This window comes from Acipenser ruthenus, chromosome 8 (genome assembly GCF_902713425.1).
Source record: "Acipenser ruthenus chromosome 8, fAciRut3.2 maternal haplotype, whole genome shotgun sequence".
NCBI classification, from domain to species: domain Eukaryota; kingdom Metazoa; phylum Chordata; class Actinopteri; order Acipenseriformes; family Acipenseridae; genus Acipenser; species Acipenser ruthenus.
In genome coordinates this window covers 22,134,091-22,158,105 of record NC_081196.1, presented here as the reverse complement: position 1 = coordinate 22,158,105, position 24,015 = coordinate 22,134,091, and the positions used below count along the sequence as shown (strand labels likewise).

Sequence of the window (24,015 nt, the reverse complement as noted above, 5' to 3'; positions counted from 1 at the left end):
ATAAGCTTAATACCCTTTAATCTTTCTGAATCCTTGTTTTGTGTTATTCTGACAGTCGAAACATTAGGAAAAAAAAAATGTTTACATTTTTTGGTCCGGTATTTCGAAAATAAAACCAAATTCTTAACTCTCAAAAATTACATGGTAGGGTTTGGAAGATATGTGGGTTGGAGTAAGTGACGCGTATTCAGGTTTGTCAAAGTGTAACTAATTCTCTGATCTCTGGCAACAGCGCAGTTTTGCTGTGACAGAGATTGGAAACGGACGATACTGAATGATCGTTCATGGTATACGTTTTTATTCGCTGCAGGAGGATGTCCCAGTAAAGGTTTATGTAAGGACATCCTCCTAAGGTGAATAAAAACCGTATACCATGATCATTCAGTATTCTTATACCACAAGTATATTATAAAAATGAATAGCAATACAATTTACTGTTTTTTATTATATTAAATCAACTAATTCAGCGATTATTTTACCTGTCGGGTCTTTACTTTCATTTTCAACAGACTGTGCTTCGAGGCAGATTCATTTCACTTTCAACAGTACACCACTGGAACGAGACACACACACGCAACCGTCTTTTTAAATAAGTCAGATGCAGGTAGATCTGTAACTGACATTTCTTGACTAAACTAATTCTCAAGGAAACCAGGGTCCAAATCAAAACAACAGCATTTTAAAGTTGTTACAAAACATGTTTTGGTGGCAGTATTGTTTGAACCACTGAAGTGCAGCTATGTTTCAAACTATTGGCGAAGGAGATATTTTTGATGGAATTATGTCAAGTAGACGTTCACTATGTAGCTTTGTATAATGTCCATTGTATTCTCTTTCATCATGACTTGACTTAAGCTAATATTAACTGTCAATTAAAGTTTAAGTGGAATTCACCTATTTACACAATGCATATGATATAAAATAATGTGTCTACAACATTTGCTATATTGAGAAAAAATACACAAACCAATCAAGCTTATGTTTTAGTGAAACCACAGTAGGTGTGTCTAGGTTTGATAAATACAGGCTAATGCAAAATAATATATAGAAGTGCCCTGGCTAATGCGTACGTCGGTTTTTGAAAGTCGGTAAAAGGTCATTGATCACTTACAGAATACATATAGCATAAACGTTTACAAATCCCCTTCCCCCACTCGCCCAGCTGATGACTTCAAAGTCCTTCAGGTTTCTCATTGATCCATTGTCTTACAGCAACAGGCATACCATCCCACCCAGGTGTGACTCGCTGAGTTGGTCAAGTTGGCAGAGTGTGACTACATGTCTTTGAATGAAATGTTATGTCCCATGATAATTTGTGTATATAAAACAAGTGGCATGTGGAAAAAAGATTCTCCTTTTTATTTAATTTTTTATTACTTCACTGTGGCAAAGTGGCTGGTAAGGGGAACAGGTGTAGCGATGATGCGGTGCAGGAGTGACAGGCAGACAACGGTATTCCAGTGAAAAAAGTGCTTTATTTCTTTTCCAGGTCTGGTGACCGAAAAATAAACAAATCCCCGGCGATACACAACAATGTGTAACACATGGGGATAACAATAAACAGGGCACAGTCCCAAACAAAACAAACAGACGGTCACCAGTCCTGGATGAGTCCAGTCGTGATGGTGGTTTAGTGTAAACACAGATAGTGCGGTGTGCACTGGTGCTCCGGACCGTGCTGACCCTTGGCGACAGCTCCGGAGTAGTGCTTTAACTGTCTGGTGGTGAAAAACACAGACAATTACACAGACAAACACAACAAAACACAACACGTAATTATTTTCCTTATTTTAACAACGAGAGCTCCTCTCTCGATCCTTCTCTCTCCAAACGCTAACCCAAACGAAGGAAAAGAACAGCGTTACCCTGGCCCCTATATGTAATCCCGCATGATATCTAGGTAAACGGTTGCAGCTGCCTTATTACTTGCAGCTGCCCCTCGTTTACCTGTCAAATCAATACGGTCTTACAACAGAGTCTCGCTTCTTTCCAGGCTGACCCACTTCCCGGTACCGGAAACAAACTGTCAGGCCAGCCCTTCCAGATACTTCTCCTCCCGTTCTTTAGCGCCCTCACAGGTCGGGAGGAAGATTTATCACCAGAACTCATTGTTTTTCTGTCACATTCACAATGAACTTTTCACAACACAGCTTGCAGATGATATTCATAAGCTCCTGATTTTACTTATTTAATTTGAATGACTGTGTTAAAAAGACGCTTGTATGTCTTTAGTGTAATTTATTGAGCTTGTCACTCAGGGAAACACAAATTGGAATGGCAATATTGTTTTGTATACAATTGAGCATGTTGCAGCTTTAATTCAAAGACCATGCAACAGTCTCTTGACACAGGGGTTGTACTGACATACTGGAGAATTGCAAATGTAATACCGATCCACAAAAAAGGAGACAAAACCGAACCACGTAACTACAGACCAAAAAGCCTGACTTCTATTATATGTAAACTTATGGAAACTATAATAAGATCCAAAATGGAAAATTACCTATATGGTAACAGTATCCTGGGAGACAGTCAGCATGGTTTTAGGAAAGGGAGATCGTGTCTAACTAACCTGCTTGATTTTTTTGAGGATGCAACATCGACAATGGATAATTGCAAAGCATACGACATGGTTTATTCATGACACCCTGGGATCCTTCAAGAAGCTGCTTGATGAGATTCTGGGATCAATAAGCTACTAACAACCAAACGAGAAAGATGGGCCGAATTGCCTCCTCTCGTTTGTAAACTTTAGGTGATTAGTCTTAATATCGAACTATTAAACAAACTACAAACCTTAATTATTTAAATAGGCACTTACTTATGCATATACGACAGTATTTTTAAATCTTTTATTTTTTATTGTAGCCTTTGTAATTTTCTTATCAGTTTTTGACTTTTTTGTCTTCATGATTAGGCTATACTGGTAGCTTAAGTTAAATAAGGCTGTAGATCCTGCTGTTAGCGTTTCATGCTAATATTGTTCAAAGTCAATCTGTGATCAATTATTTGTTACAGAATAGTAAACCATATTTATGTATTCAGAGTAAGATATACTTGCTAACAGTACAATACATTATAGAGTAAATCTGACAGCAACCAAATTATACATTTTCATTAATACTGAAAATGTACTAGACTATTCGATTATTCGGATTGATCTCTCCACAGATGAGCGTCATTCGTGTTGATTGTGCCAATTTACCATTCCAATTTTTTTTTTTTAAATAATCATTAATCAATGTTCCCTCTTTGCATGGTCTATTTTATTGTTATAGTTTCATTTAAAACAAATTACAGTTGGAGACTAGGTAACAGGGGAAGCATCAAATAGTCAACTAGCCGATTAGTTGAATACAAAAGTGACAGTCAACCTCAAGTGATGTGATTGTGAAGTGTGCGATATCAGATGGATGGTTACACACCTTATTTTGTGCAATATTGCAAGTTATTTGCTTAAAATAGTTTCAGTATGTAGTGTGCTATGCACACTGGCCTACAATCAGTAATTGTGTGTGGAGTAATTGTGTGTGTGTGTGTGTGAAGTATAAGTGTGTCGTTTCAGATGGACAAAAGTGCAGTTACAGTGGCTATTTAATAAAATAGATGTTACATTTTAGAATGTAAAATGTTTTTTTAAAAATTCAAGTTTTAAAATATAGTGCACAAACAGCAAGTGCTGATCTCTCCACAGGTGAGCGTTGGTGTTGATTGGCCTAATTTACCATTCCAAGTGAAATAACTGAAGTGACAGTGCTTTGGATTTGTGTGGATTGCTGTTCTTCACAAATCCAAGCAGCTGTTTCCTTACTTGTTTCACTACATACATACACACCATGTCAATGACACTGAGACTGCCCGTCGTGCCACTGAATTTCTATCTCACTGATAGGAGGATAATCCCATACCTTAAGTGTACAGGCCCTGCCTATACATAAATATAATCATTGACTTTTCACTCTTTTCCCCAATGTGTGCTTGATTGCAGATCCATTTTAGGCATTATTACACAGATTGGACATTTAAAGTCATCCAAATTGTTCCAACATTATTCTTTTCTTATAGAAATCGAAAATTTCTACGTTTGAAAAAATGTGGGCCTTTATGAGTAGCAGACAACAGACGGCCTTGGTAAAGAATAATGATGAAGGAATTCAGCGAGTACTGACTACTGACTATGCGCTGCTGATGGAGTCTACCAGCCTCGAGTTTGTCACTCAGAGAAACTGCAACCTTACCCAGATTGGAGGGCTCATTGACTCAAAGGGTTATGGAGTGGGGACACCCATTGGTAAGGAATCTTATCCTAATCTGTAAATAATAGCAGTAAGAACCTGTGTAGTTTTTACAATCACAAAAGTAACTGACATGTAGTAGCATTTGCATATCCCAGGTGCCTAGGATATATCTGAGGTGCATGTACTGTATGTACTGTATGACACTAGAGAAGCACAACAATAAACTGACTTAGTTACTTGACTTAGTTTCTTAGTTTTACCTTAGAATTTAGTTTGAGCGTAATCTGTGGGTATAAGTTAGCACTGGTCCATGTCACAGTTACATGTTACTGTACATATTGTGGAGGAAAACACATCTACATGTTTATAATACTGACAGCTCTAATTTTGTATTTATATCTTTGGTGGGGATGTTAGGGGGATGCTGTAGTTTAAAACCATCTGGTTAATTAACACCATTAAGACAGAGTCCAATGTGACGGGCCAAGTGATGGGTTAACCCTCAGAATTACTTGTGTTTGGACAAGTGATAGGCACAGCATTTGGGTACTTCTGTGAGAGGGTCTTTTTGTATAGCACTGTATGGACCTGTTGTAATGATAAACTCTGGTAGAAGTTAGGTCTGTGAGGCGATACCTAAATTTATTTTTATATTCGGTAATACTCTTCCTAACAAATGTGACAGTGTGGGAATATAAAAAGAGAATGACATTGAAAACCTGTATCCTGTGACACAAGATTTGGCCAGGGACAAAATGGGGCAACAATTCTGTAAAGATGTATTTAGAAAATAAATAAATAAATAAATAAAAACTTTAAATCAAATTTAAGTTGGTGTGGAGTGGCAAGAATTCTAAAGAATATTTAGAAAAAAAATAAATAAATAAAAACTTTAAATCAAATTTAAGTTGGTGTGGAGTGGCAAGACCTGAGATGAAAACATGAGTACTAAATATCTCAAATGTGTTTCTTCTTTCTTCATAAGGTTCCCCTTACAGGGATAAAGTCACTATTGCAATCCTAAAGTTACAAGAGGAAGGCAAATTGCATATGATGAAGGAGAAATGGTGGCGTGGTAATGGATGCCCTGAAGAAGACAGCAAAGAAGCAAGTGCTTTGGGAGTGGAAAACATTGGAGGGATTTTTATTGTACTTGCAGCAGGACTTGTGCTTTCTGTCTTTGTAGCCATTGGAGAGTTTATATATAAATCCAGGAAAAATAATGACATAGAACAGGTGAGTGTGGGCCAGTGTGCATGGCACAACAGATACTAAAATGCAATTGCACTGGCTTTATGAAATCACATTAATAACCTATTTCTATAAAAACAGTAAAAATATTTACACAATATGCATACAATATTGTATGTAACAGTACAGACAAATTTCAGTGGATATGTGTTAAAAGAAAGACCATGTCATCAGGCCAGCAACACAATATACATTATATGGAAGTTTCATTTGTCATGCAAAAATTGGTGTCTGATTGATTGCATCCATTAAACACATAGGGCAGGATTTTCGAAAGGTTGTAAATGATAACTCCAGTGTTAATCAATACATCAGTATGTAGCATTGATTTTGACATTCTCAAATGGTCCTATTTCATTATTAAATAATCGTGCTAATGTGCTTTCCAGAATTGTTGATTTGTGAAATAATATTAATATCTTAACTAGCAGTGCTTCTTGCGAGGGAATTTAAAAGGAAATCTGTTAATTGTCATAATTTATCACGTGTTAATTTGCACTTGGAAAAGGAGGGTTTCAATTAACGAAAAAGTATATAAATCTCCTTGAAACAGTATTTAAGTTCTTTGGTGTTAAAAAAATAAAATGAACAAACTACAGTATGGATTTGCTGGGCATGGCAGCAGTTGCAGCAGCAGTAGCAGCAAATGTAATTTTAGAGCTTGAGTGCGAGCCTGAGTGACAGACCCCGGCTGCGGCGCCAATGATACAGAGAGAGGGTTTACAGGACCGGGGTTAATTCCTTAGATTTACCAGATGATGATCTAAAAACTCGATTGTGTCTGGATAGGGCATTTTGTTGACCCCTATCAGACTCTGCGGGAGGACCTTGAATTGCCTATGAAAAGGGGCCGTGCCGTACCCCTGCACATGAAGGTGTTGGCTTGGCAGCATTGTCCTTCTATGTCTCTGGGTCATTTCACAGGGTCACAGGTGACTTGATAAAGAGGATTAATGATTATATCAGTATCCCACTTAATCAGGAGCAGCTACAAAATATTAAAAGATAATTTTATGATATTGCTGGATTTCCCAGAGTGATGGGAGCCATCGATTGCACACATGTTAAACTCAAATCCCTGCAGCACCATGCAAATTATTATTATTATTATTATTATTATTATTATTATTATTATTATTATTCATTTCTTAGCAGACGCCCTTATCCAGGGCGACTTACAATTGTTACAAGATATCACATTATACATTATTTCACATTATACAGTTATCACATTATTTTTACATACAATTGCCCATTTATACAGTTGGGTTTTTACTGAAGCGATCTAGGTAAAGTACCTTGCTCAAGGGTACAACAGCAGTGTCCTCCACTGGGGATTGAACCCACAACCCTCCGGTCAAGAGTCCAGTGCCCTAACCACTACTCCACACTGCTGCCCTACATATGTGAACAGGAAGGGGTTCCATTCACTAAACCTGCAGGCAGGGGTGTAGTGCTATATTTAGAAGTGAGGGGTTGCTATTATACAGTGCGTGCTCTAGTGCTCGTGGTGAATACAGTTCTTTAGTGCAAACAAAGTGCAGTGTTGTTGATCCGGGTTTAGTGCTGGCCTTTGGCGACAGCTCCGGATCGTGTTAGTCGTTCAAATAATTACAAATAGTATTAACGACAAACAAATCACTCACGTTTCACAGCACAGATTCTCCTTCTGGTCATTTAACATAACCATTCACAAAGGAACAGATCACATCACTACGTCCCCTTTTTATAACGTCACCCATGACCCCTTGGTCAACGAGTGCATCTGCTCCTCCAATCTGTGGATGCCACGCTGTTTCCCGTCCAGGCCACTGATTTCGCATGCCGTAGCTTTGCCCCTTTTCTAGATGGCCGACTTCCACCTAACCCTAGGAATAAACTGTCGTGCCATTTAGTCCAGGGTATTCTGTTCCCTTTGTGCAGCTGCCTCGCAGGTCAGGGTAAAATCGCCTTCACTGTTATTTTTACTTTACTTTGTTTCATTTTATATAGTTTCTTTCTTGTTTCTTTCTCCTCTCTGTCTCTCGCTCCATTCTCTCCTCTGAACAACCCACCCAGAGCAGGGAGAAATGTAGGCCTATATGCAGGTGACCATCTCCCGCTTTGGCAACAAATGAATCACTTAATTAATTCGGGAGATGGCCACCTTCTACACAAGGTTTTTAAATTGTGGATAGGACTTCCCATCATAGCTGCCACACAAAACCTACAGCTTTTCATCGTCACATTTATAAATAAATAATAATAATAATAATAATAATAATAATAATAATAATACAACAAAACAAATACAAAATAACATAAATGAGACACAGGGGCCGGATCTGAGCAAAATATAGTCCCTTCACCACAGAAATATCATGGTCATTTGCCAAGCTGTTTGAGATGTTATAGTAATAAAATAATGACTTGGATCGCATTATTGAGGAGTTTGGTGATAAAACGAGTGATCAGGAGATGATTTATCAGTATGCACTACTATGAAGCAATAAATACAGTGAACAAGGAGTGGGGAAGGGCTGGAGATGCAGTACTGAATGTCCTGTTGATATGCTTTTAAACCTGTTCTACTGTGAATAAAATTACTTTTAAAACAGTACTTGTAAAATAAATAGTTCTTGTGAAAATAAGTTGGACTGAATGCGCCTGACAGGTGCTGAATAAATGGACAGCTAAGGGTTAAGAGTTATATATAATACGCTTTCCTCTGAATGAGAGTAAATGACTAGTGGGATTTCATTATGAATTAATTTTATTTTTATTTTTAAATCCATGCCATTTGAGTTATACCCACAAACAGCATTTTATATGTGTAGTGTTCTAAATAAATGTATATTCTGGATGACAAAATGCACAATTTTAAATTAAGTTTACAAATTATTCCCATTATTTTTTATTTCCATTTGGCTGCTGCTCGCAGGTGGGAGAGCTGTTTCCCTGTACGCCAATAGCTTCCATAACAGTGAATTCTGCTTCCATTCATTTTTTTGATCTCGTTAACATGCATTTTGATTAACAAGTTCCCCTTATCTAGTTGATGAGACAGGAAGTGATATACATGACCTGCGACAATTAAGCTTTTTAACGAGAAATGCGTTCAAGAACGACCTTATCCACTCAATTTCAAAGCATTAATGGATTCATTTTATTATCAAATTTAGTTTGAAAATCACTTTTTACTAAAGCTGTCGTTACTATACCTTGAGTCTGATACAATAACACTGTTTTTTTGAAAATCCTGCCCATATTGTTTTATAACAATATATTTATTTATTTAAAAAGGTGAAAAATGGCATCACCAGAAATGCAATGGCCAACTAAACAAACATATTAAGTCCTGAAGTAGTTTAAAAGCTATAAAAGCTATTTCTGTGATTCATGCTTCTCTGGATTTATATCTATTGTGCCACAAACCACGGTTTTCTTTGGGAGCCATGCTGTTTTTCACATTTCCAAGCTCTTAAAATGAAATGTACATTTCAGTGCATTTAACTGTGTTGTAAATTCAACACAGTAAAGTGGTGAGTAATATATATTAAGGATGTGCAGAAAACCTGTGTACAGTGGCTAAAATCAGTCTTTTTATAGAACTATTGATTGCCTTTTCTTATAAAGTTTTTATTTGGCACTTGGCACCAACTGGTGCTTAGATATTGTGAGAGGATTCTTATTTTGTGTTTCACAGTCATATCAACATTTTCAGCACACCCCTAATATAGTGGCTTAGGAAAAAGTTCAAGAACACTTTGTTAGGAATAACAGAAATACAAACAGGGTTTTAGGCATTTGTTCTGTGACTCTAAACAAGCCTTGGTTGAACTTGCTTATTTTTGCTGATTGCTCAAAATGCTGCATTTGCGCCTACACTTGAGTTAAAACAAAGCTTTTACCTTGATGTTTTTTGAAGGCATTTGCTTGTAAGCTTATTGCTTTGTAATATCATGAATATCCATGTTGGAAATGCATTTTTTTTCTGTTAATCTTTTAGTTTACTTTTTATATGTGACACATGATGCATGTTTCTCTTTCTTTATTTTGCTGAGACTCCTTTTCTGTTGTTTATTCTGCATGCAAGGCCTTTTGTTTCTTTTATGGATTGCAATGCAAGCAAACACATCCCTCCAATTCCACCTCTGGAACCACCTTATCCACGGAGTTAGAGTGTGGGAAGCTAATCCAGGAAGAACTGAGGATGCGAACACAGCACTCAATTCACACTATGTAGTCATAAAAGTCTGTCTACACCCTGCAGATTGGTTACACATTATATCAAGACAAGGGTTAGGGACCTGCACATTAGATGATATGTAGTTGATATTACAATAAAAATGCAAGCATCACTTAGGACCAAAATTCACTACTACAATATTTTTTGATTCTGGCTTAATGTTACAAATGATGCTAGGCTGTGGTCAGGCTGCCCTATGTAATCCATTTTGTATATCAAGCTGATTTGTATTATATTCTAAATCCGTTCTAATGCTAATGGCTCCAAATATATAGGTAACATTACATCGGTTACTTAACTGGTGAAAGGGTTAGGTTACTTACCATAACCCTGGTTCCCTGAAAGAGAAGACGACCACCAACGACATTATGTATGGGATATCCCCGCCCATGGGTTAGTTAATTGCTGAGCTTTCTATACCAGAGCTGCCGATAGGCCCCTTCCTGGCATGATGCACTCGGTCCCGCCCACCGAGGGGATTAAAACAGTCATCCTGAGGAAGCCATTTCTCTTTTTCCCATTGAACCCGTGAGGGTGACCGATGCGACCTTGTGGTTGGTGGTCGTCTTCTCTTTCAGGGAACCAGGGTTACGGTAAGTAACCTAACGTTCCCTTTCAATTCAAAGACAACCACCAACGACACGTATCGGATAATGTATACCAGAGCCGTCGCAAGGGAGAAGGAACGGCAGTATATGAGGGGTGCATCAGAACCGCATAACCCAGGGGTTACGGTGTGAGCTTACACCCTCAAGGACACTCGTGCCTAATGAAGGCAGAGCAGGATCTACCATATTAAGGCAGTAGAACCTGGAGAAAGTAGGCAGCGTAGCCCAGCTAGCCGCAGTACAAATATCAGACATTGAGGCCCCTCTGAAGAGGGCCCAAGATGTAGCCAACCCTCTAGTGGGGTGTGCGGCTACCCTCCAAGGTGGGGGCAAGCCAGCACCATCATACGCAGTCAAGACTGTGTCCACAGTCCAATGTGACAGATGCTGCTTTGAGAGGGGCTGTCCTAGGAACCGTGTCCTGTGACAGAGAAAGAGCTGGTCAGCCTGACACAGAGCTCTTATCCTAACCATGTAGCATCTCAATGCCTGGACTGGGCAGAGGAAATTCAATCTCTCATCCTCCGTTGAAGCAAACTGGGGTGGATGGAAGGACTTCAGTTCCACAGACTGATTAATGTGGAAGTCTGTGATCGCCTTGGGGAGGAAAGAAGGGTTGGTGCGCAGAGACACCCTGCTGCCATCCTCCCAAAATACGCATGCAGGAGCTGTGCACAGACAGCACCTGCAGTTCACTGACCTGCTTAGCATAGGTGATAACCACGAGGAAGGCTTCAACAACTCCCCAGTAATGTTGTTGAAACTGACACCCTGGGATCCTTCAAGAAGCTGCTGAGATTCTGGGATAAATAAGCTAGTAACAACCAAACGAGCAAGATGGGCCGAATGGCCTCCTCTCGTTTGTAAACTTTCTTATGTTCTTATGACAGGTACTTCAACTCTGTGGAGTGTATGGGCTCAAACGGGGCCTTCGAGAGAGCCTCCAGTACAATATTAAGGCTCCATTCGGGGAGAACAGTCCTCCTGGGAGGGTGTAATCGCCGAGTGCCTTTAAAAAATCGGGTAGCCAAGAAATGCGCACCCGGAGACAAAGAGTCTATGGAGGCATGGCATGCAGAAATAGCTTTTAAATACACCTTCAAAGTGGAAGATGACCTACCAGCATCAAGCAGTTCTTGCAGAAACTGTAAGATAACTGGCATATTGCAAGAGATTGGGTCATGGCTTCCAGCCAGACACCAAGTTTGGAAATAGCTCCACTTGTAGGTGTAAAAAGACCTAGTGGAGTCTGCCCTAGCATTCTGCAAAGTACCCACAACGGCATCTGATAGCCCTAGGGCTAACCAGTGGTCTCTTTCAGGCGCCAGACCCATAGCCGGAACCTGCCCAGTTCCGGGTGCCAAAGGGTGCCTCTCGTCTGACTGAGGAGGTCCATGTGCAGTGGAATCCCAGGGCTGGCCGTGTAACTGGCACAGGGTCGAGAACCAGATTCTCCTGGGCCACCTGGGGGCCACTAGGAGAATTGACGCTTCATCTAACCGGACCTTTTTCAAGAGCAGTATAAGCGGGAAAGCGTACAAAAATGCTTTGGGCCATTCGTGCGCTAGGGTGTCTACGCTGAGTGGACAGCAAGGCGGCCACTTCCTTCTGAAGTACTGAAGTATTTGTGACACCTCGAAAGGGAGGAGGTCCCAAGCAGAACTGAAGTGTGTAACCGTTTTGCACGGTGGCGAGCACCCAGGTGTCCAAGGTGCAAGCGCACCAGTACTGCAGCTGTTGTGCCGAAAAGGGGGATCTGAGGCCGCCAGCCTTCAGGGGCCCTGCTCGGGCTGCTAAGGTTGCGGCAGGGCAGTTTGGGGTGGCTGTCTGTGGTGTTGGACCTGGAAACGCCTCCTGGGATGCTGGTGTGTGGACTGGCCATGTCCTGCGTTCCCCCTGTCTGCCAGGTGGGCTCGGTTGTTTGCTGCTGGTGTGCCCTGTAGGAGATGCCTTAGGTCACCCAGCAGAGCCGTGGGAATTGGAACTGTCCTGGTGACAGTCCGCATCGGAGGTTCGGGGGAGGAGGAAGTCATGCACACAGTTGCATTAACTACATTGTATAACTACAGCGCCTTTTTTATATACAAACAGCTGATCCAACAAAAAAGGGAGGATGATTGACAGCAAATCCAACCACTCACTTTTATGGTATCACACTGCACTGACATTCGCTAGCCTATCAGGCTTTGTTGAGCTGATTGAAAAACTAATAGGTAACCGAACTCAGGAATTGAAACAGTTTTGCCGTTTCTCTCTCGGCAGCAAAACCTGTTTTCATTCTGATTATTTCTTTAGTTATTTATTTAATAATAGCTTGTACATTTACCGCTCCATCTCCAAGACCTGAATGGACTTGGTTACCATCCTTTGATGAAGCTGGCTGCACAATCCGTGAAAAAATATAATCTTATTAGTAGGCTGGCCGCTGGAGAGGTCAGCTGGCAATAAGATATGTCGTGAGGCGAGTGCATTCTACCCCGTCTGTGTGTGTAGTAGCTAGGTTACATAGCCTATAAAGTAATCATAGCCTATATGTTACATGCATATCTGTGTAGGTTTGAGTGAGTGCGGCAAATAAAAAGAAAAACTGGCGCCGCCCGTGCCGCGTCCTTTGTGAACACACAGATAGACTAAAATGAGAAGCGAAAAAATATAACAATATTTCAAATACTTTATTTCTTACATGTTTCAGTGTGAACGATCCCAACACAGTGGCTAAGCTACTGCCCGGCAGAAATCTGGGGGGGTGGTGGGGCGCATGACCAGGTGTGCCCCCCCTACATGTCGCCACTGGCCACAGCTGTCTACGAGCCACAATCAAGCTAGTCAGGCTCCGGCCAAGAGCTTGCCCTTGGAGACTGGAGATCTGCAGCAACGTGCTGGACAGGAGACATAAACCATCCATATAAGCCATGAGCACGCTCGCCGTGTTTGACAGGCGAGTTGCCTGCGCCTCCGCTGCATATGCCCGCTTGAGATGTGTTTCCGTCACCCTGCATTGAGGCATATCCCATACATAGTGTCGTTGTTGGACGTCTTCGAATTGAAAGGGAACTGCATTATATTTTTTATTCATCTGTGTTTTTAAAATATACTTCATTTAAAGGGTTACTCTCAACAGTGTGTTGATCTGTCTTTTCTTACTCGGCTAACTTGCCTTTATGTATATACTTCAATATTCACAGAGGCATTTTGTGCAGCAAACATTATATATAATGCAAAAATATAAAAAGCACTTCCCTGCTGCTTCACAAAGGTCTTTGGGAAAGTTTTAGTCTTTACAACAGTCTACAACAGTATGGCAATCATCTTCCATAAAGAAAAAGAGACTACCAATAATTGTCCCCTACGGACTAGATATGTATTTTAAACTTAACTTATTGTAAGTATCAGACTTAGAAGCACCTGACTGTACATTTTATTTACTGAGGAAGTAGGTCATGGTGATCTTCTTTTTCATGCAACTGCAGTTCATGATGGTGGATATCTATATTACTGAGACACTACTTTCGTAATATTGTTTTGAGTCAGGTTTCTAGCAATTTAGATGTTGGTTTACCCCCTTTTGCAACAGTGTAAGATTCAAACTAAGACTACAAGGCCGTTAATTTTGCAGGCATAAAGAAATTGATTGCAGGAGAAAATGCAACTAAAAAACTTGAATAAACAGAGTGGAAACCAGGTTTGAAATTCCAGATACAATACTAACTTACACTACAGAAATTAACCCTCTAAGCTCTGTTGTAATCCAGCAACACCAGTGGCTCATGTTTGTATTGCTGGAGATAAAATAGCTCCCACCCTTTTCAACCCTTAGCTATAACCTATATAACCTATTGCATTGTAACAGTTTCAGAATGTTCATATTCTCAAAGAACATTGATACTGTACAGTATGAGCTGTCATTATTCATCAACATGTTATGGTGCCAAGCCACAAGGTACAGGAAACACAAAGAAAATATGTTTTAAAAAGGACACAAAATAATTATATAATAACCCTATTTACAAAAAAAATGAATTCTCTGGTGTTCCACAACAAAATAAACTTAAAGATGAAAATAAGTAAACATTTGAAACAGTTAAAGGATTAAAAAAAAATGTACTTATTAATCATCCTCATTCACAAACAGAATAAAACATTTTTACACTTAAAAATATGTGGTGATATGACTATATCATACAATTACATATTGATTAAATGGTATCATAGTCTAAACTCTCTTCCAAGTAAGCAGGTATTTTAATTGCATGCATCTTGCACTCAAAGGAAGACAAACTGCAGGAAGCCGTATCCCTTCAATGGTAACACTTACATACTGACGGATTGCACTATATGCATTTGAAAAGCAACAGGCTATTAAAAATTACAGTTGTCAAGAAGTTTGCTACAGTCATACACGCAAAAGACCAAATGCGGTAAACTGATCTGGCTAAGGGTAAGAATTGTACTATAATTGATGCCACTTTGGGTTTGATGTGCTAACATTATTGACACTGGTCAAAACCAAATCCTCTTTAGGAGGTTAACATTAACATTTGAAAGTAGACTTATTAAAATGTTGTCTTATTTACATAATTGGGCATTTTTACAGTTGTCACAAATTTCCCTGTGCATCGTCATATGAATTTACTTGGGCTTGAAGCTGATATTTTCAGATGGGAACTCTGTCACTTGACTAGTTTTGGAAATTGTAATCATTTTGATTAGACTTTGTGTACTATATAGTGTGGGGCATAGCCTAAGCACGGTGTGCCAATTTGAATTGATTGTGCACAATATACAGAAGCATTGTAATTTGAATAAAATGTTTCAAAGGTAAATAAGTAAAGGAAATTCAAAAGACATCTTAGTAACTTTTAGTAGCATCCATTCCATGGCCAGCTAGCCAAGCCAGCACTCTGCATTAGGAAAGACACATTTTTAACTTAAATCTCTGCTTTCAATCTCAGCATTGCTACTGAAAACCCATGATTAGCTCCAACACTGCATTATTTTTGGGGCTAAATGTTAGTACATCAACTCCTTAATATATTTCAGTATTGAGAAAGCTTTCATAAGTCATACATGACAAAATTCATTATTGCACCTACGCATCTACTGGTGATATGAAATTCTCAAAATCGTTTAATAAATGTGTTTTTATATAATCACACACTAAAGTATATAAACTAAAGCACCACGTTCCTTAACATCTATACTCATTTACGCCATTCTGTTCTTTTTGACAGTGTATTTCTTTTAGTGCTGTAATGGAGGAGCTTGGCATCTCACTTAAGTGTCACGCAACTATAAAAAAAGGTCCAGAATTACAGGATTTGCAAGCATTTTAATGTGCCACCCTAAAAGGGTATTGAGGAAAGAAACCATGGCATAAAGGAATATCGCATCAACTTCCTCCTTCCTCCGTGGATGGGGACAGTTGGATATGGACTTAATTCTTGTTCTTTCAATGTCTTTTTATTAAACGTAATTTTTTGTATAAAGATGCCTTTGAATACATGGGTAAAGCGTGATGTATTATACACCATTTTAAATTTCTAGAAGAGTTTTGTTATATTCCTTGTTCCAGTAAAAAAAGTATTTTGAATAACACTCCACCCAACCCATCATGTATACACCCCGTACTTTCTAGTGTTGTACCTACTTTTGAAATAAAATGTTTACAATTTTTTCGCAGCCGTTTTCTTTATTTTTTGTTATTAATATGTTCTGATGCCGATAATAATAAAAATGGTTTCATACATTGCAATTGGCTTATAAAGTAAAGTTTCCATTTTCAACATATTGCAGTACAGAAAGTATTTAAGACCATACCAAAACCAACATAGCTGGATTTGACACTCCTATGTTTGATTTTGGATTTGTGTGTTTTACAGCACACACATGTAGTCATTTCACGGGGCAGGAGCCTGGGCTATGAGAATAATTGTTAGTAAAGAAGACATATAAAAGGGGTTGCCTTGTTCAATGAAAAGGAGCTTGGCGCAGCGTCCCTCCAAGAAGGAGTAGATAGTGGATGCAAACCTGAATCCTTCAAGGGTGGAATAGGTAGCGGATGCTAACCTGAAATAAGGGACAGAATAAGTTAGAAGCAGAAAGTCTCCCTTAAGGATCTGAAAGGAGGTAACAAATAGAAAGGTTAGTTCAGACATTGAGCTCTAAGCACATGGAGATTATTGCTGAAAAATAGGATTGGTGGCCCCAGAGGTGGGCTGATGCTATGATAGTGTATAACTCTAGCAGTGTTGCAGCCTTGAGATGTGGAGATAGATTTTGAATGGAAAATAATAAAGGACCTAAAATAGAGCCCTGTGGAACACCACAAACTAATTCAGATAATGCAGATATTTCATTCCCAATTAAAACAAATTGAGACCAGAAAGATCTTTTTTATCAGAAAAACAAGACTTGAACCAGGATAAAACGACTCCAGCATTTTCCTGATATACTCCGGGTGGCGATGCCAATGGGGTTAATTCTGAAAGACGGGAAGGGGGGGCTGAGAATGGTCCTGTCAAGAACCCTTTGTCCGTCTCCGATTGAATAAGAGTGCGGACTGATTGAGGGTCCGTGGTTGCGGATCCAGCAAATGTGATGTTGTGGGCATATTTATCTGTATTCCTAGAGGAAGAAGGTGCAGCTGATGCGTGGGATGAATAACAAGCCGAAAATGGAGCCAATAATCTGTACCTGAAGCGAGGTGGAGTGGAAACAGATGCTCTGTTAGAGGCGGATGCTATGGCAGTCTTTGGACACAAGGATGTAGAGTGAGCTGTAGAAGCACACACTGTGCAGACATTTGCTCTTAGCCCTCTAAAAACCCTGATGAATAGATCAGGATTATAGGCAGCCCAGTTGATTACTATGTTGTCTAGAATTGAAGCTGGTTTGGCTGCAAAGGTTTTGTGATACTCATAGAACATTGTGCCTCCGTACCTGACTGATAATTCTGTGACATGGAATAGATAATGATCCAATTCCAAGCGACGACGTGGATAAACTGTGTATAATATATCTCGATAAACAGAAAATGCAAGCACAAATTTTCCCAGGGTGAGATTTCTTAACAAATGGGGGTTGCTGGATTTTAAGAACATAAGAAAGTTTACAAACGAGAGGAGGCCATTCAGCCCATCTTGCTCGTTTGGTTGTTAGTAGCTTATTGATCCCAGAATCTCATCAAGCAGCTTCTTGACGGACCCCAGGGTGTCAGCTTCAACAACATCACTGGGGAGTTGGTTCCAGACCCTCACAATTCTCTGTGTAAAAAAGTGCTTCCTATTTTCTGTTCTGAATGCTCCTTTATCTAATCTCCATTTGTGTCCTTGTTTCTTTTTTCAGGTCAAAAAAGTCCCCTGGGTCGACATTGTCTATACCTTTTAGGATTTTGAATGTTTGAATCAGATCACCGCGTAGTCTTCTTTGTTCAAGACTGAATAGATTCAATTCTTTTAGCCTGTCTGCATATGACATGCCTTTTATACCTGGGATAATTCTGGTTGCTCTTCTTTGCACTCTTTCTAGAGCAGCAATATCCTTTTTGTAACAAGGTGACCAGAACTGAACACAATATTCTAGGTGAGGTCTTACTAATGCATTGTAAAGTTTTAACATTACTTCCCTTGATTTAAATTCAACACTTCTCACAATATATCCAAGCATCTTGTTGGCCTTTTTTATAGCTTCCCCACATTTTCTAGATGAAGACATTTCTGAGTCAACATAAACTCCTAGGTCTTTTTCATAGTTCCCTTCTTCAATGTCAGTATCTCCCATATGATATTTATAATGCACATTTGTATTGCCTGCATGCAATACTTTACACTTTTCTCTATTAAATGTCATTTCCCATGTGTCTGCCCAGTTCTGAATGCTGTCTAGATCATTTTGAATGACCTTTGTTGCTGCAACAGCGTTTGCCACTCCTCCTATTTTTGTGTTGTCTGCAAATTTAACAAATTTGCTTACTATACCAGAATCTAAATCATTAATGTAGATTAGGAATAGCAGAGGACATAATACTGATCCCTGTGGTACTCCACTGGTTACCTCGCTCCATTTTGAGGTTTCTCCTCTAATCAGTAGTTTCTGTTTTCTACATGTTAACCACTCCCTAATCCATGTGCATGCATTTCCTTGAATCCCTACTGCGTTCGGTTTGAGAATTAATCTTTTATGCGGGACTTTGTCAAAAGCTTTCTGGAAATCTAAATAAACCATGTCATATGCTTTGCAATTATCCATTGTCAATGTTGCATCCTCAAAAAAGTCAAGTAGGTTAGTTAGACATGATCTCCCTTTCCTAAAACCATGCTGACTGTCTCCCAGGATATTGTTACCATATAGGTAATTTTCCATTTTAGATCTTATTATAGTTTCCATAAGTTTACATATAATAGAAGTCAGGCTTATTGGTCTGTAGTTACCTGGTTCGGTTTTGTCTCCCTTTTTGTGGATCGGTATTACGTTTGCAATTTTCCAGTCTGTCGGTACAACCCCTTTGTCAAGAGACTGTTGCATGATCTTGGTTAGTGGTTTGTAAATAACTTCTTTCATTTCTTTGAGTACTATTGGGAGGATCTCATCTGGCCCAGGGGATTTGTTTATTTTAAGAGCTCCTAGTCCCTTTAACACTTTTGTCTCTGTTATGCTAAAGTTATTATTTAATGGTGAGATCCCCACAGTCTACTGTTCTGTGATCAAGATATTCAGAGTTGGTAATTAAAATTGAAACAAGATTAGTGTCTTTACCTTCAATAATTTGGAGATGAGGAGCCAGAGTATGATTTCTGATGACTGGAGCTTCGTAGGAACTATTGAGAACAGCAAATGCCAGGTTGTAGGTGGGAACATCGGCTCTGGGAAAGTGCTGGAACGGAAGGGGTGGCTGCCGAGACAAAAGTCGCTGTTGCGAGGCCAGGAGGAATAGCGATTGCAGCAGAATTAGAAGCGACTCTCTTATCCATGTCGTCAAGCCGAGTGTTGATGGCTGAAATTGGGTTTGTTGACGGCGATGGCTGTGCTGCTGCTGCGAGAGCAGAGGCTGTGAGCTGAGTTGGGGAGGAGGGGTGGCTATGGAGAGGAGGAGGGAGCACTGGTGTAGCAGAAATGTGAGTACAGTACATAATGAAAAGAGTCAGACGATCGCTTCCTGACAGAATGTTTATGTTGTTTTCATGCAAGATTTTCAGGAGTTTGGCAAGTGATCAATCTTTATAAAAACTGCTGGTCCGGGGGCTGGGTCTGCTGGTGGGGGCACTTTGAGTTCCGTGTTCCTTGTGCAAGAGGTCTAATTGCAGGGTAGAGTTTGGCTTGAACTGTAGAAGGTCCTACTATTTCATCTGAGCAAATGGTGAATCCTGCATAGAGATTTCCTGGTCTGAGTCAGACAGGTTGTTCATGCTGGCTAGGTTTAGCTCAACGGAGAACAGGGTCATGGTGTATGAAAAACAAAACACTTGACAAGGGAGATAGGTGTGAATAGACTTTAAATAGGAATTATATGATGACTGACAGGAGGTGAAAATTAGAAGAGCCCTAGCTCCCGCCCCCTGAATTACACGTAAAGGATAACATGTAGTTCACAATGTAGAACAAAAAAAATTGCACTGGAGAATGTGTCACTAGCTGAACGCACCCATTTCCAATATGACTTGCCATCACAAATTATAAAAAGTTCCAAATGTTTTTTTGGCTTAAAACAAGCTACAATTATCTCATTATTCCAGCATATGACGTAGGAGCAGCCAACACGAGCAGAACCCCTGGTTGTTTGAAGAATACAATTCTTGTTGAAACGTTATCATACGTCCTGTCAAATTGTACATTTATAGTACTGCAGTATCTGTAATCACAGTTACTCCATGCTCAGTTCTCAGTAAATGTGTTACATGTTCAGTTATATTTGTTAGTGTAGTCAGTGTTCTTGTTTTGATGGATCTCTTGTTTCTGCTCACACACACACACACCCATCCCCACCCCCACGATTATTTTTACATCAGAAAGCGTATTCTCATGACGTCACGTTTCAGCTATACCAGTATCTCAGACTCCGGCGATTAAGCGGCGTATCTGAAATCCTGTTGTTTACATTTTGTCTGTTGTTGTATTGAATGATTTACACAGATGTATCACCTGATTTTCATTTCCTGAGAGAAAGAGGATGAGCTGTACTTCTCAGGTACAACTGTGAAAACCTTTAATTATCAGCAATGAGAAGGAAACGGTAGTGATCACTGCCGTGTACCCCTATGCTCCGCTTCAGCACGATACAATACATCAGTAAGTTTTCATGCATTTCCCGTGCCTGAAGAAAAATGTGGCTTACAAATATTTGAAGAGAGAAATTCACAGTCACTAAACACACCAAATCGGCATTTTGTTAAGAAAGACCTAATTGAACCTGACTGAACCAACACCAGGAGGCCTTCTGAGGCTGCTTCAAGGCACTGTTCCAGTTCTGTTTGACTGGAATCAGGGGTGCGTTCAATAGACAGAGCACTCCAGAGTGTTACGTGGTACTTTCTATTGAATGACCGGCACACCAAGAGCGCTTCGTAATGTAAGCTAACATTCCGAGGAGCTTACTCGGGGGGCGTTTCAAAATTGAAAAACTGCATTTAAAAAGAAAAAAAAGAATGGATGTATAGCGCTGTGTTAAAGGTGAACTATATGTAATTCTGTTTTTCTTTGTGTTTTTCTTTGTGTTTTGCTATTTCTGAAATATTATATGGTTTCATGGACTGTACTTCTGCAGTGCAGTGTCACGATTATTGTTTGATTATTGGATATTGTTGAATTAAACAAAAAAAATTCAAAGAAAAAAAATATTAAAATAAATACATCAACAAACAGTGGCACTGGAACATTTTTTAAAGTGGAGGTGCTGAAAGCCATTGAACAAAACTGTAACCCCTGTATATGATGGAAGCCATGCAAAGCCAAGGGGTGCTGCCGCACCCCCAGCACCCCTAGTTCCAGCACCCCCGTCAACAAAAATGTAATGACTCCCCTTCATAGTCACAGAGGGAGCTGGAGACAATTTGAACCCCTTTTCTAACTTGCTTGATGGAGCTTTGCATGAGGCTTTTGCAATCCTGTGCATGTCGTTTATTGTTAACGTCAGAAGGTCTTGAAGACATCTCGTATATAAGAGGTCCATTATAATATTTGATGATAAATTTGAACTCACTGGTGAAAATAAAAAAGATGGAAAGATTGAGCTGTGCTGCTTTTCCGGTCATAAATGCAGAAGTATGACGTGCAATTGTTAGGGGGGCTACAGATCTTAACACAAGGTTAATTCCACAGCACTGTGGTGTGAGTTACACTAGTAAGTTGTTTTAAAGAAGTGGACATGTCTTAGACTTTAAACCCGCTAAATCTGCCATAATCAAATCCTGTGCCCCATTCACAAATATAGAGATCTTACTTAGTCACAGTTAAATGCATTTTCTTTCCAACACCTTCATCTTATCAATAAAGAAAAGGTATTTTTTATTTAACCTTCATCCACATACAGTAGAAAGCTGCTGTGATTGGCCAACACAGCACTGTTATAATCATTGTTATTTTTTATTTTTAAAGAACTGTAAAATGATTGTGCAGAATGCTTTAAATAACAGAGTAAAAATCCAGTTTAAAGAAATTAACCCTGTATTCAAACTCGGAAACTGCATGGAAATTAGAATTGGCGATTGAGGATTTTTTAGACGCTCAGCACAGTGATTTTCAGTACTGGGGTTTACTGGGAGATTCTTACTTTACCTTAACATTGTATTGTGAAAGTGGTTTACTTATTCATTTCATTTTCATAACTATATACAGCTATAGCCAAAGGTTTAGCATCACCCTATAGAATTAACTAATTTTGCTCATAAAGTCAAATTAAACCTGCTGAATAAAGCTATGTTAATATACTGAATTAACTACCGCTTTGTAGTTTTCCATATACTTAATGAAAAACTGACAAAAATTGAAAAATGTGACATTTCGAAATCTAACATGAAATACTGTACTACTATTATAGCTTCCGTTAGACTTGCAATATCATTTTGTAGTTTCTTTGATTACACAATGTCTCTATCCTAAAATTCTAGATGGTGCAAAACTTTTGGCCTTAGCTGTAGAATTCTGGATACATTTTGAATGTATTTGAATTTGAATTGTGAGAAGTAACAGATTTAGTTTTACTCACAATTACAGCCAGTGTATCTATCACACATACAGAGTTCTTGTTTTTTCAGCCCACCCAAGTCACAAGTAACTCTAGCAAGTGTGTTCTATTACGTAATTATTATTATTATTATTATTATTATTATTATTATTATTATTATTATTATTATTATTATTATTATTATTAATTAGTCATTTAGCAGACACTTTATCCATGTTTTTTAACATGTTTTTTGGTTGGCAGGTATTAACTGAAACCGAAACAAAACTAAGAAATGTGTTAATTTCACAAAAAGGAAAGCTGCCTTTCTCTCATTTGCCTTCATAAATACAATGGAGTATAAATCAATGACAATGCAGTGATTTAAGAGTTTATCACTGAATTCTCTACTGGTGTTGTATACTGGGAGATGTATTTGTTTGTTGAGTTTAATCAGAGGTTTAATCTTGCCGAGGACTACAATCCCACAATTCACTGCAAGGATGCTGCCCACAGAAAAATGCGCAACACAAAGGAAAGGTAAGACAAATATTCACAAATAAAATGTGAGTTGGTTTGATCCCGACAGGTTCTCTATTAAATCACTGTCAGATTGTTATTGATTGGTATTCAATAAATGTGTAGACAAGAGCAAACAAGGGAAAGCTTTTTCAATGGCTTTTATTCAATTTTAATTAATACCTAACATGTCAAAGGGAGTTACTTGGAAAATCCAAGGATCTGCACACAATGAATACTTATCCTGCCCATCAAAATACTAGATGTTAATAGCTATGAAATGAAAGTTTCGGTCATAAATATAAAATAAACACCTATCCAATGCCCCCTGAATTGCCATTCCCCATTTACAGAACTTCCCATCTAACCTGCCATGCCAGCAGTCTTTTTGCCTTACTGAATTACTCTTCAAAGTTTAATCTTCATCAAAAATGAACTTTAGTAATCTTTTCATACTAGCAGCACTCCCAAGATGTACTAATCAAACCTAACTATCTTTTTAAAATGTATCCGTTGCTTTAATGAATACTCAGTCAAACAAACTAGAGCAATGAATCAATAACACTGGACAAACCTTATCGCTCTTATTATAAACGTTATCTTTTACTTCCTTAACCATGGTGTTGCAGCAGCCTGGAAGAGGTGAGGGGGGGTCCAGAACACACGTGGTGGGTTTATGGCTCTGGAGCAGGGGGCAGAGATCGGAGTTCGAGAGGGGCGAAAAGGAGGAGAAGGGTGGAATAGTAGGGGTTGCAGAGGGGAGTGAGTAAGCAGAGGGCAGGGTATGGGTGGGGAAGGAAGCGAGGTATTGAGGAGTTTGCGGATGTCTGTAATTTTGGAGAAGGAGGCAAGGGAAAGGGATAAGCAGGAAGATGAGGAGTTTGATTTGCAGCGGTAGGGAGGAGACAGGTCAGGAACGAGAGGAAAGGATTACGGGAATATTAAAGGAGCAGTAGAGGAAAGGAAGTAGAACTGGGTATGGGAAAGGGGGGTGCCGAGAGGGAGACAAAAACA

At 39.2% G+C, this 24,015-nt stretch overlaps 1 protein-coding gene across 1 annotated transcript in view; it reads left to right on the top strand.

Annotated features, from left to right (window-relative positions):
* Positions 1-15,996, top strand: part of LOC117407445 (glutamate receptor ionotropic, kainate 1-like) — a 102,585-nt gene extending 86,589 nt beyond the window's left edge. Inside the window, 4 exon segments of the mRNA XM_059028698.1 lie at positions 4,066-4,291; positions 5,224-5,474; positions 15,557-15,602; positions 15,605-15,996. Coding sequence (XP_058884681.1) covers positions 4,066-4,291; positions 5,224-5,474; positions 15,557-15,602; positions 15,605-15,702 — 621 coding nt within the window. The 3' untranslated portion in view covers positions 15,703-15,996.
* The last annotated feature ends 8,019 nt before the right edge of the window (positions 15,997-24,015 follow it).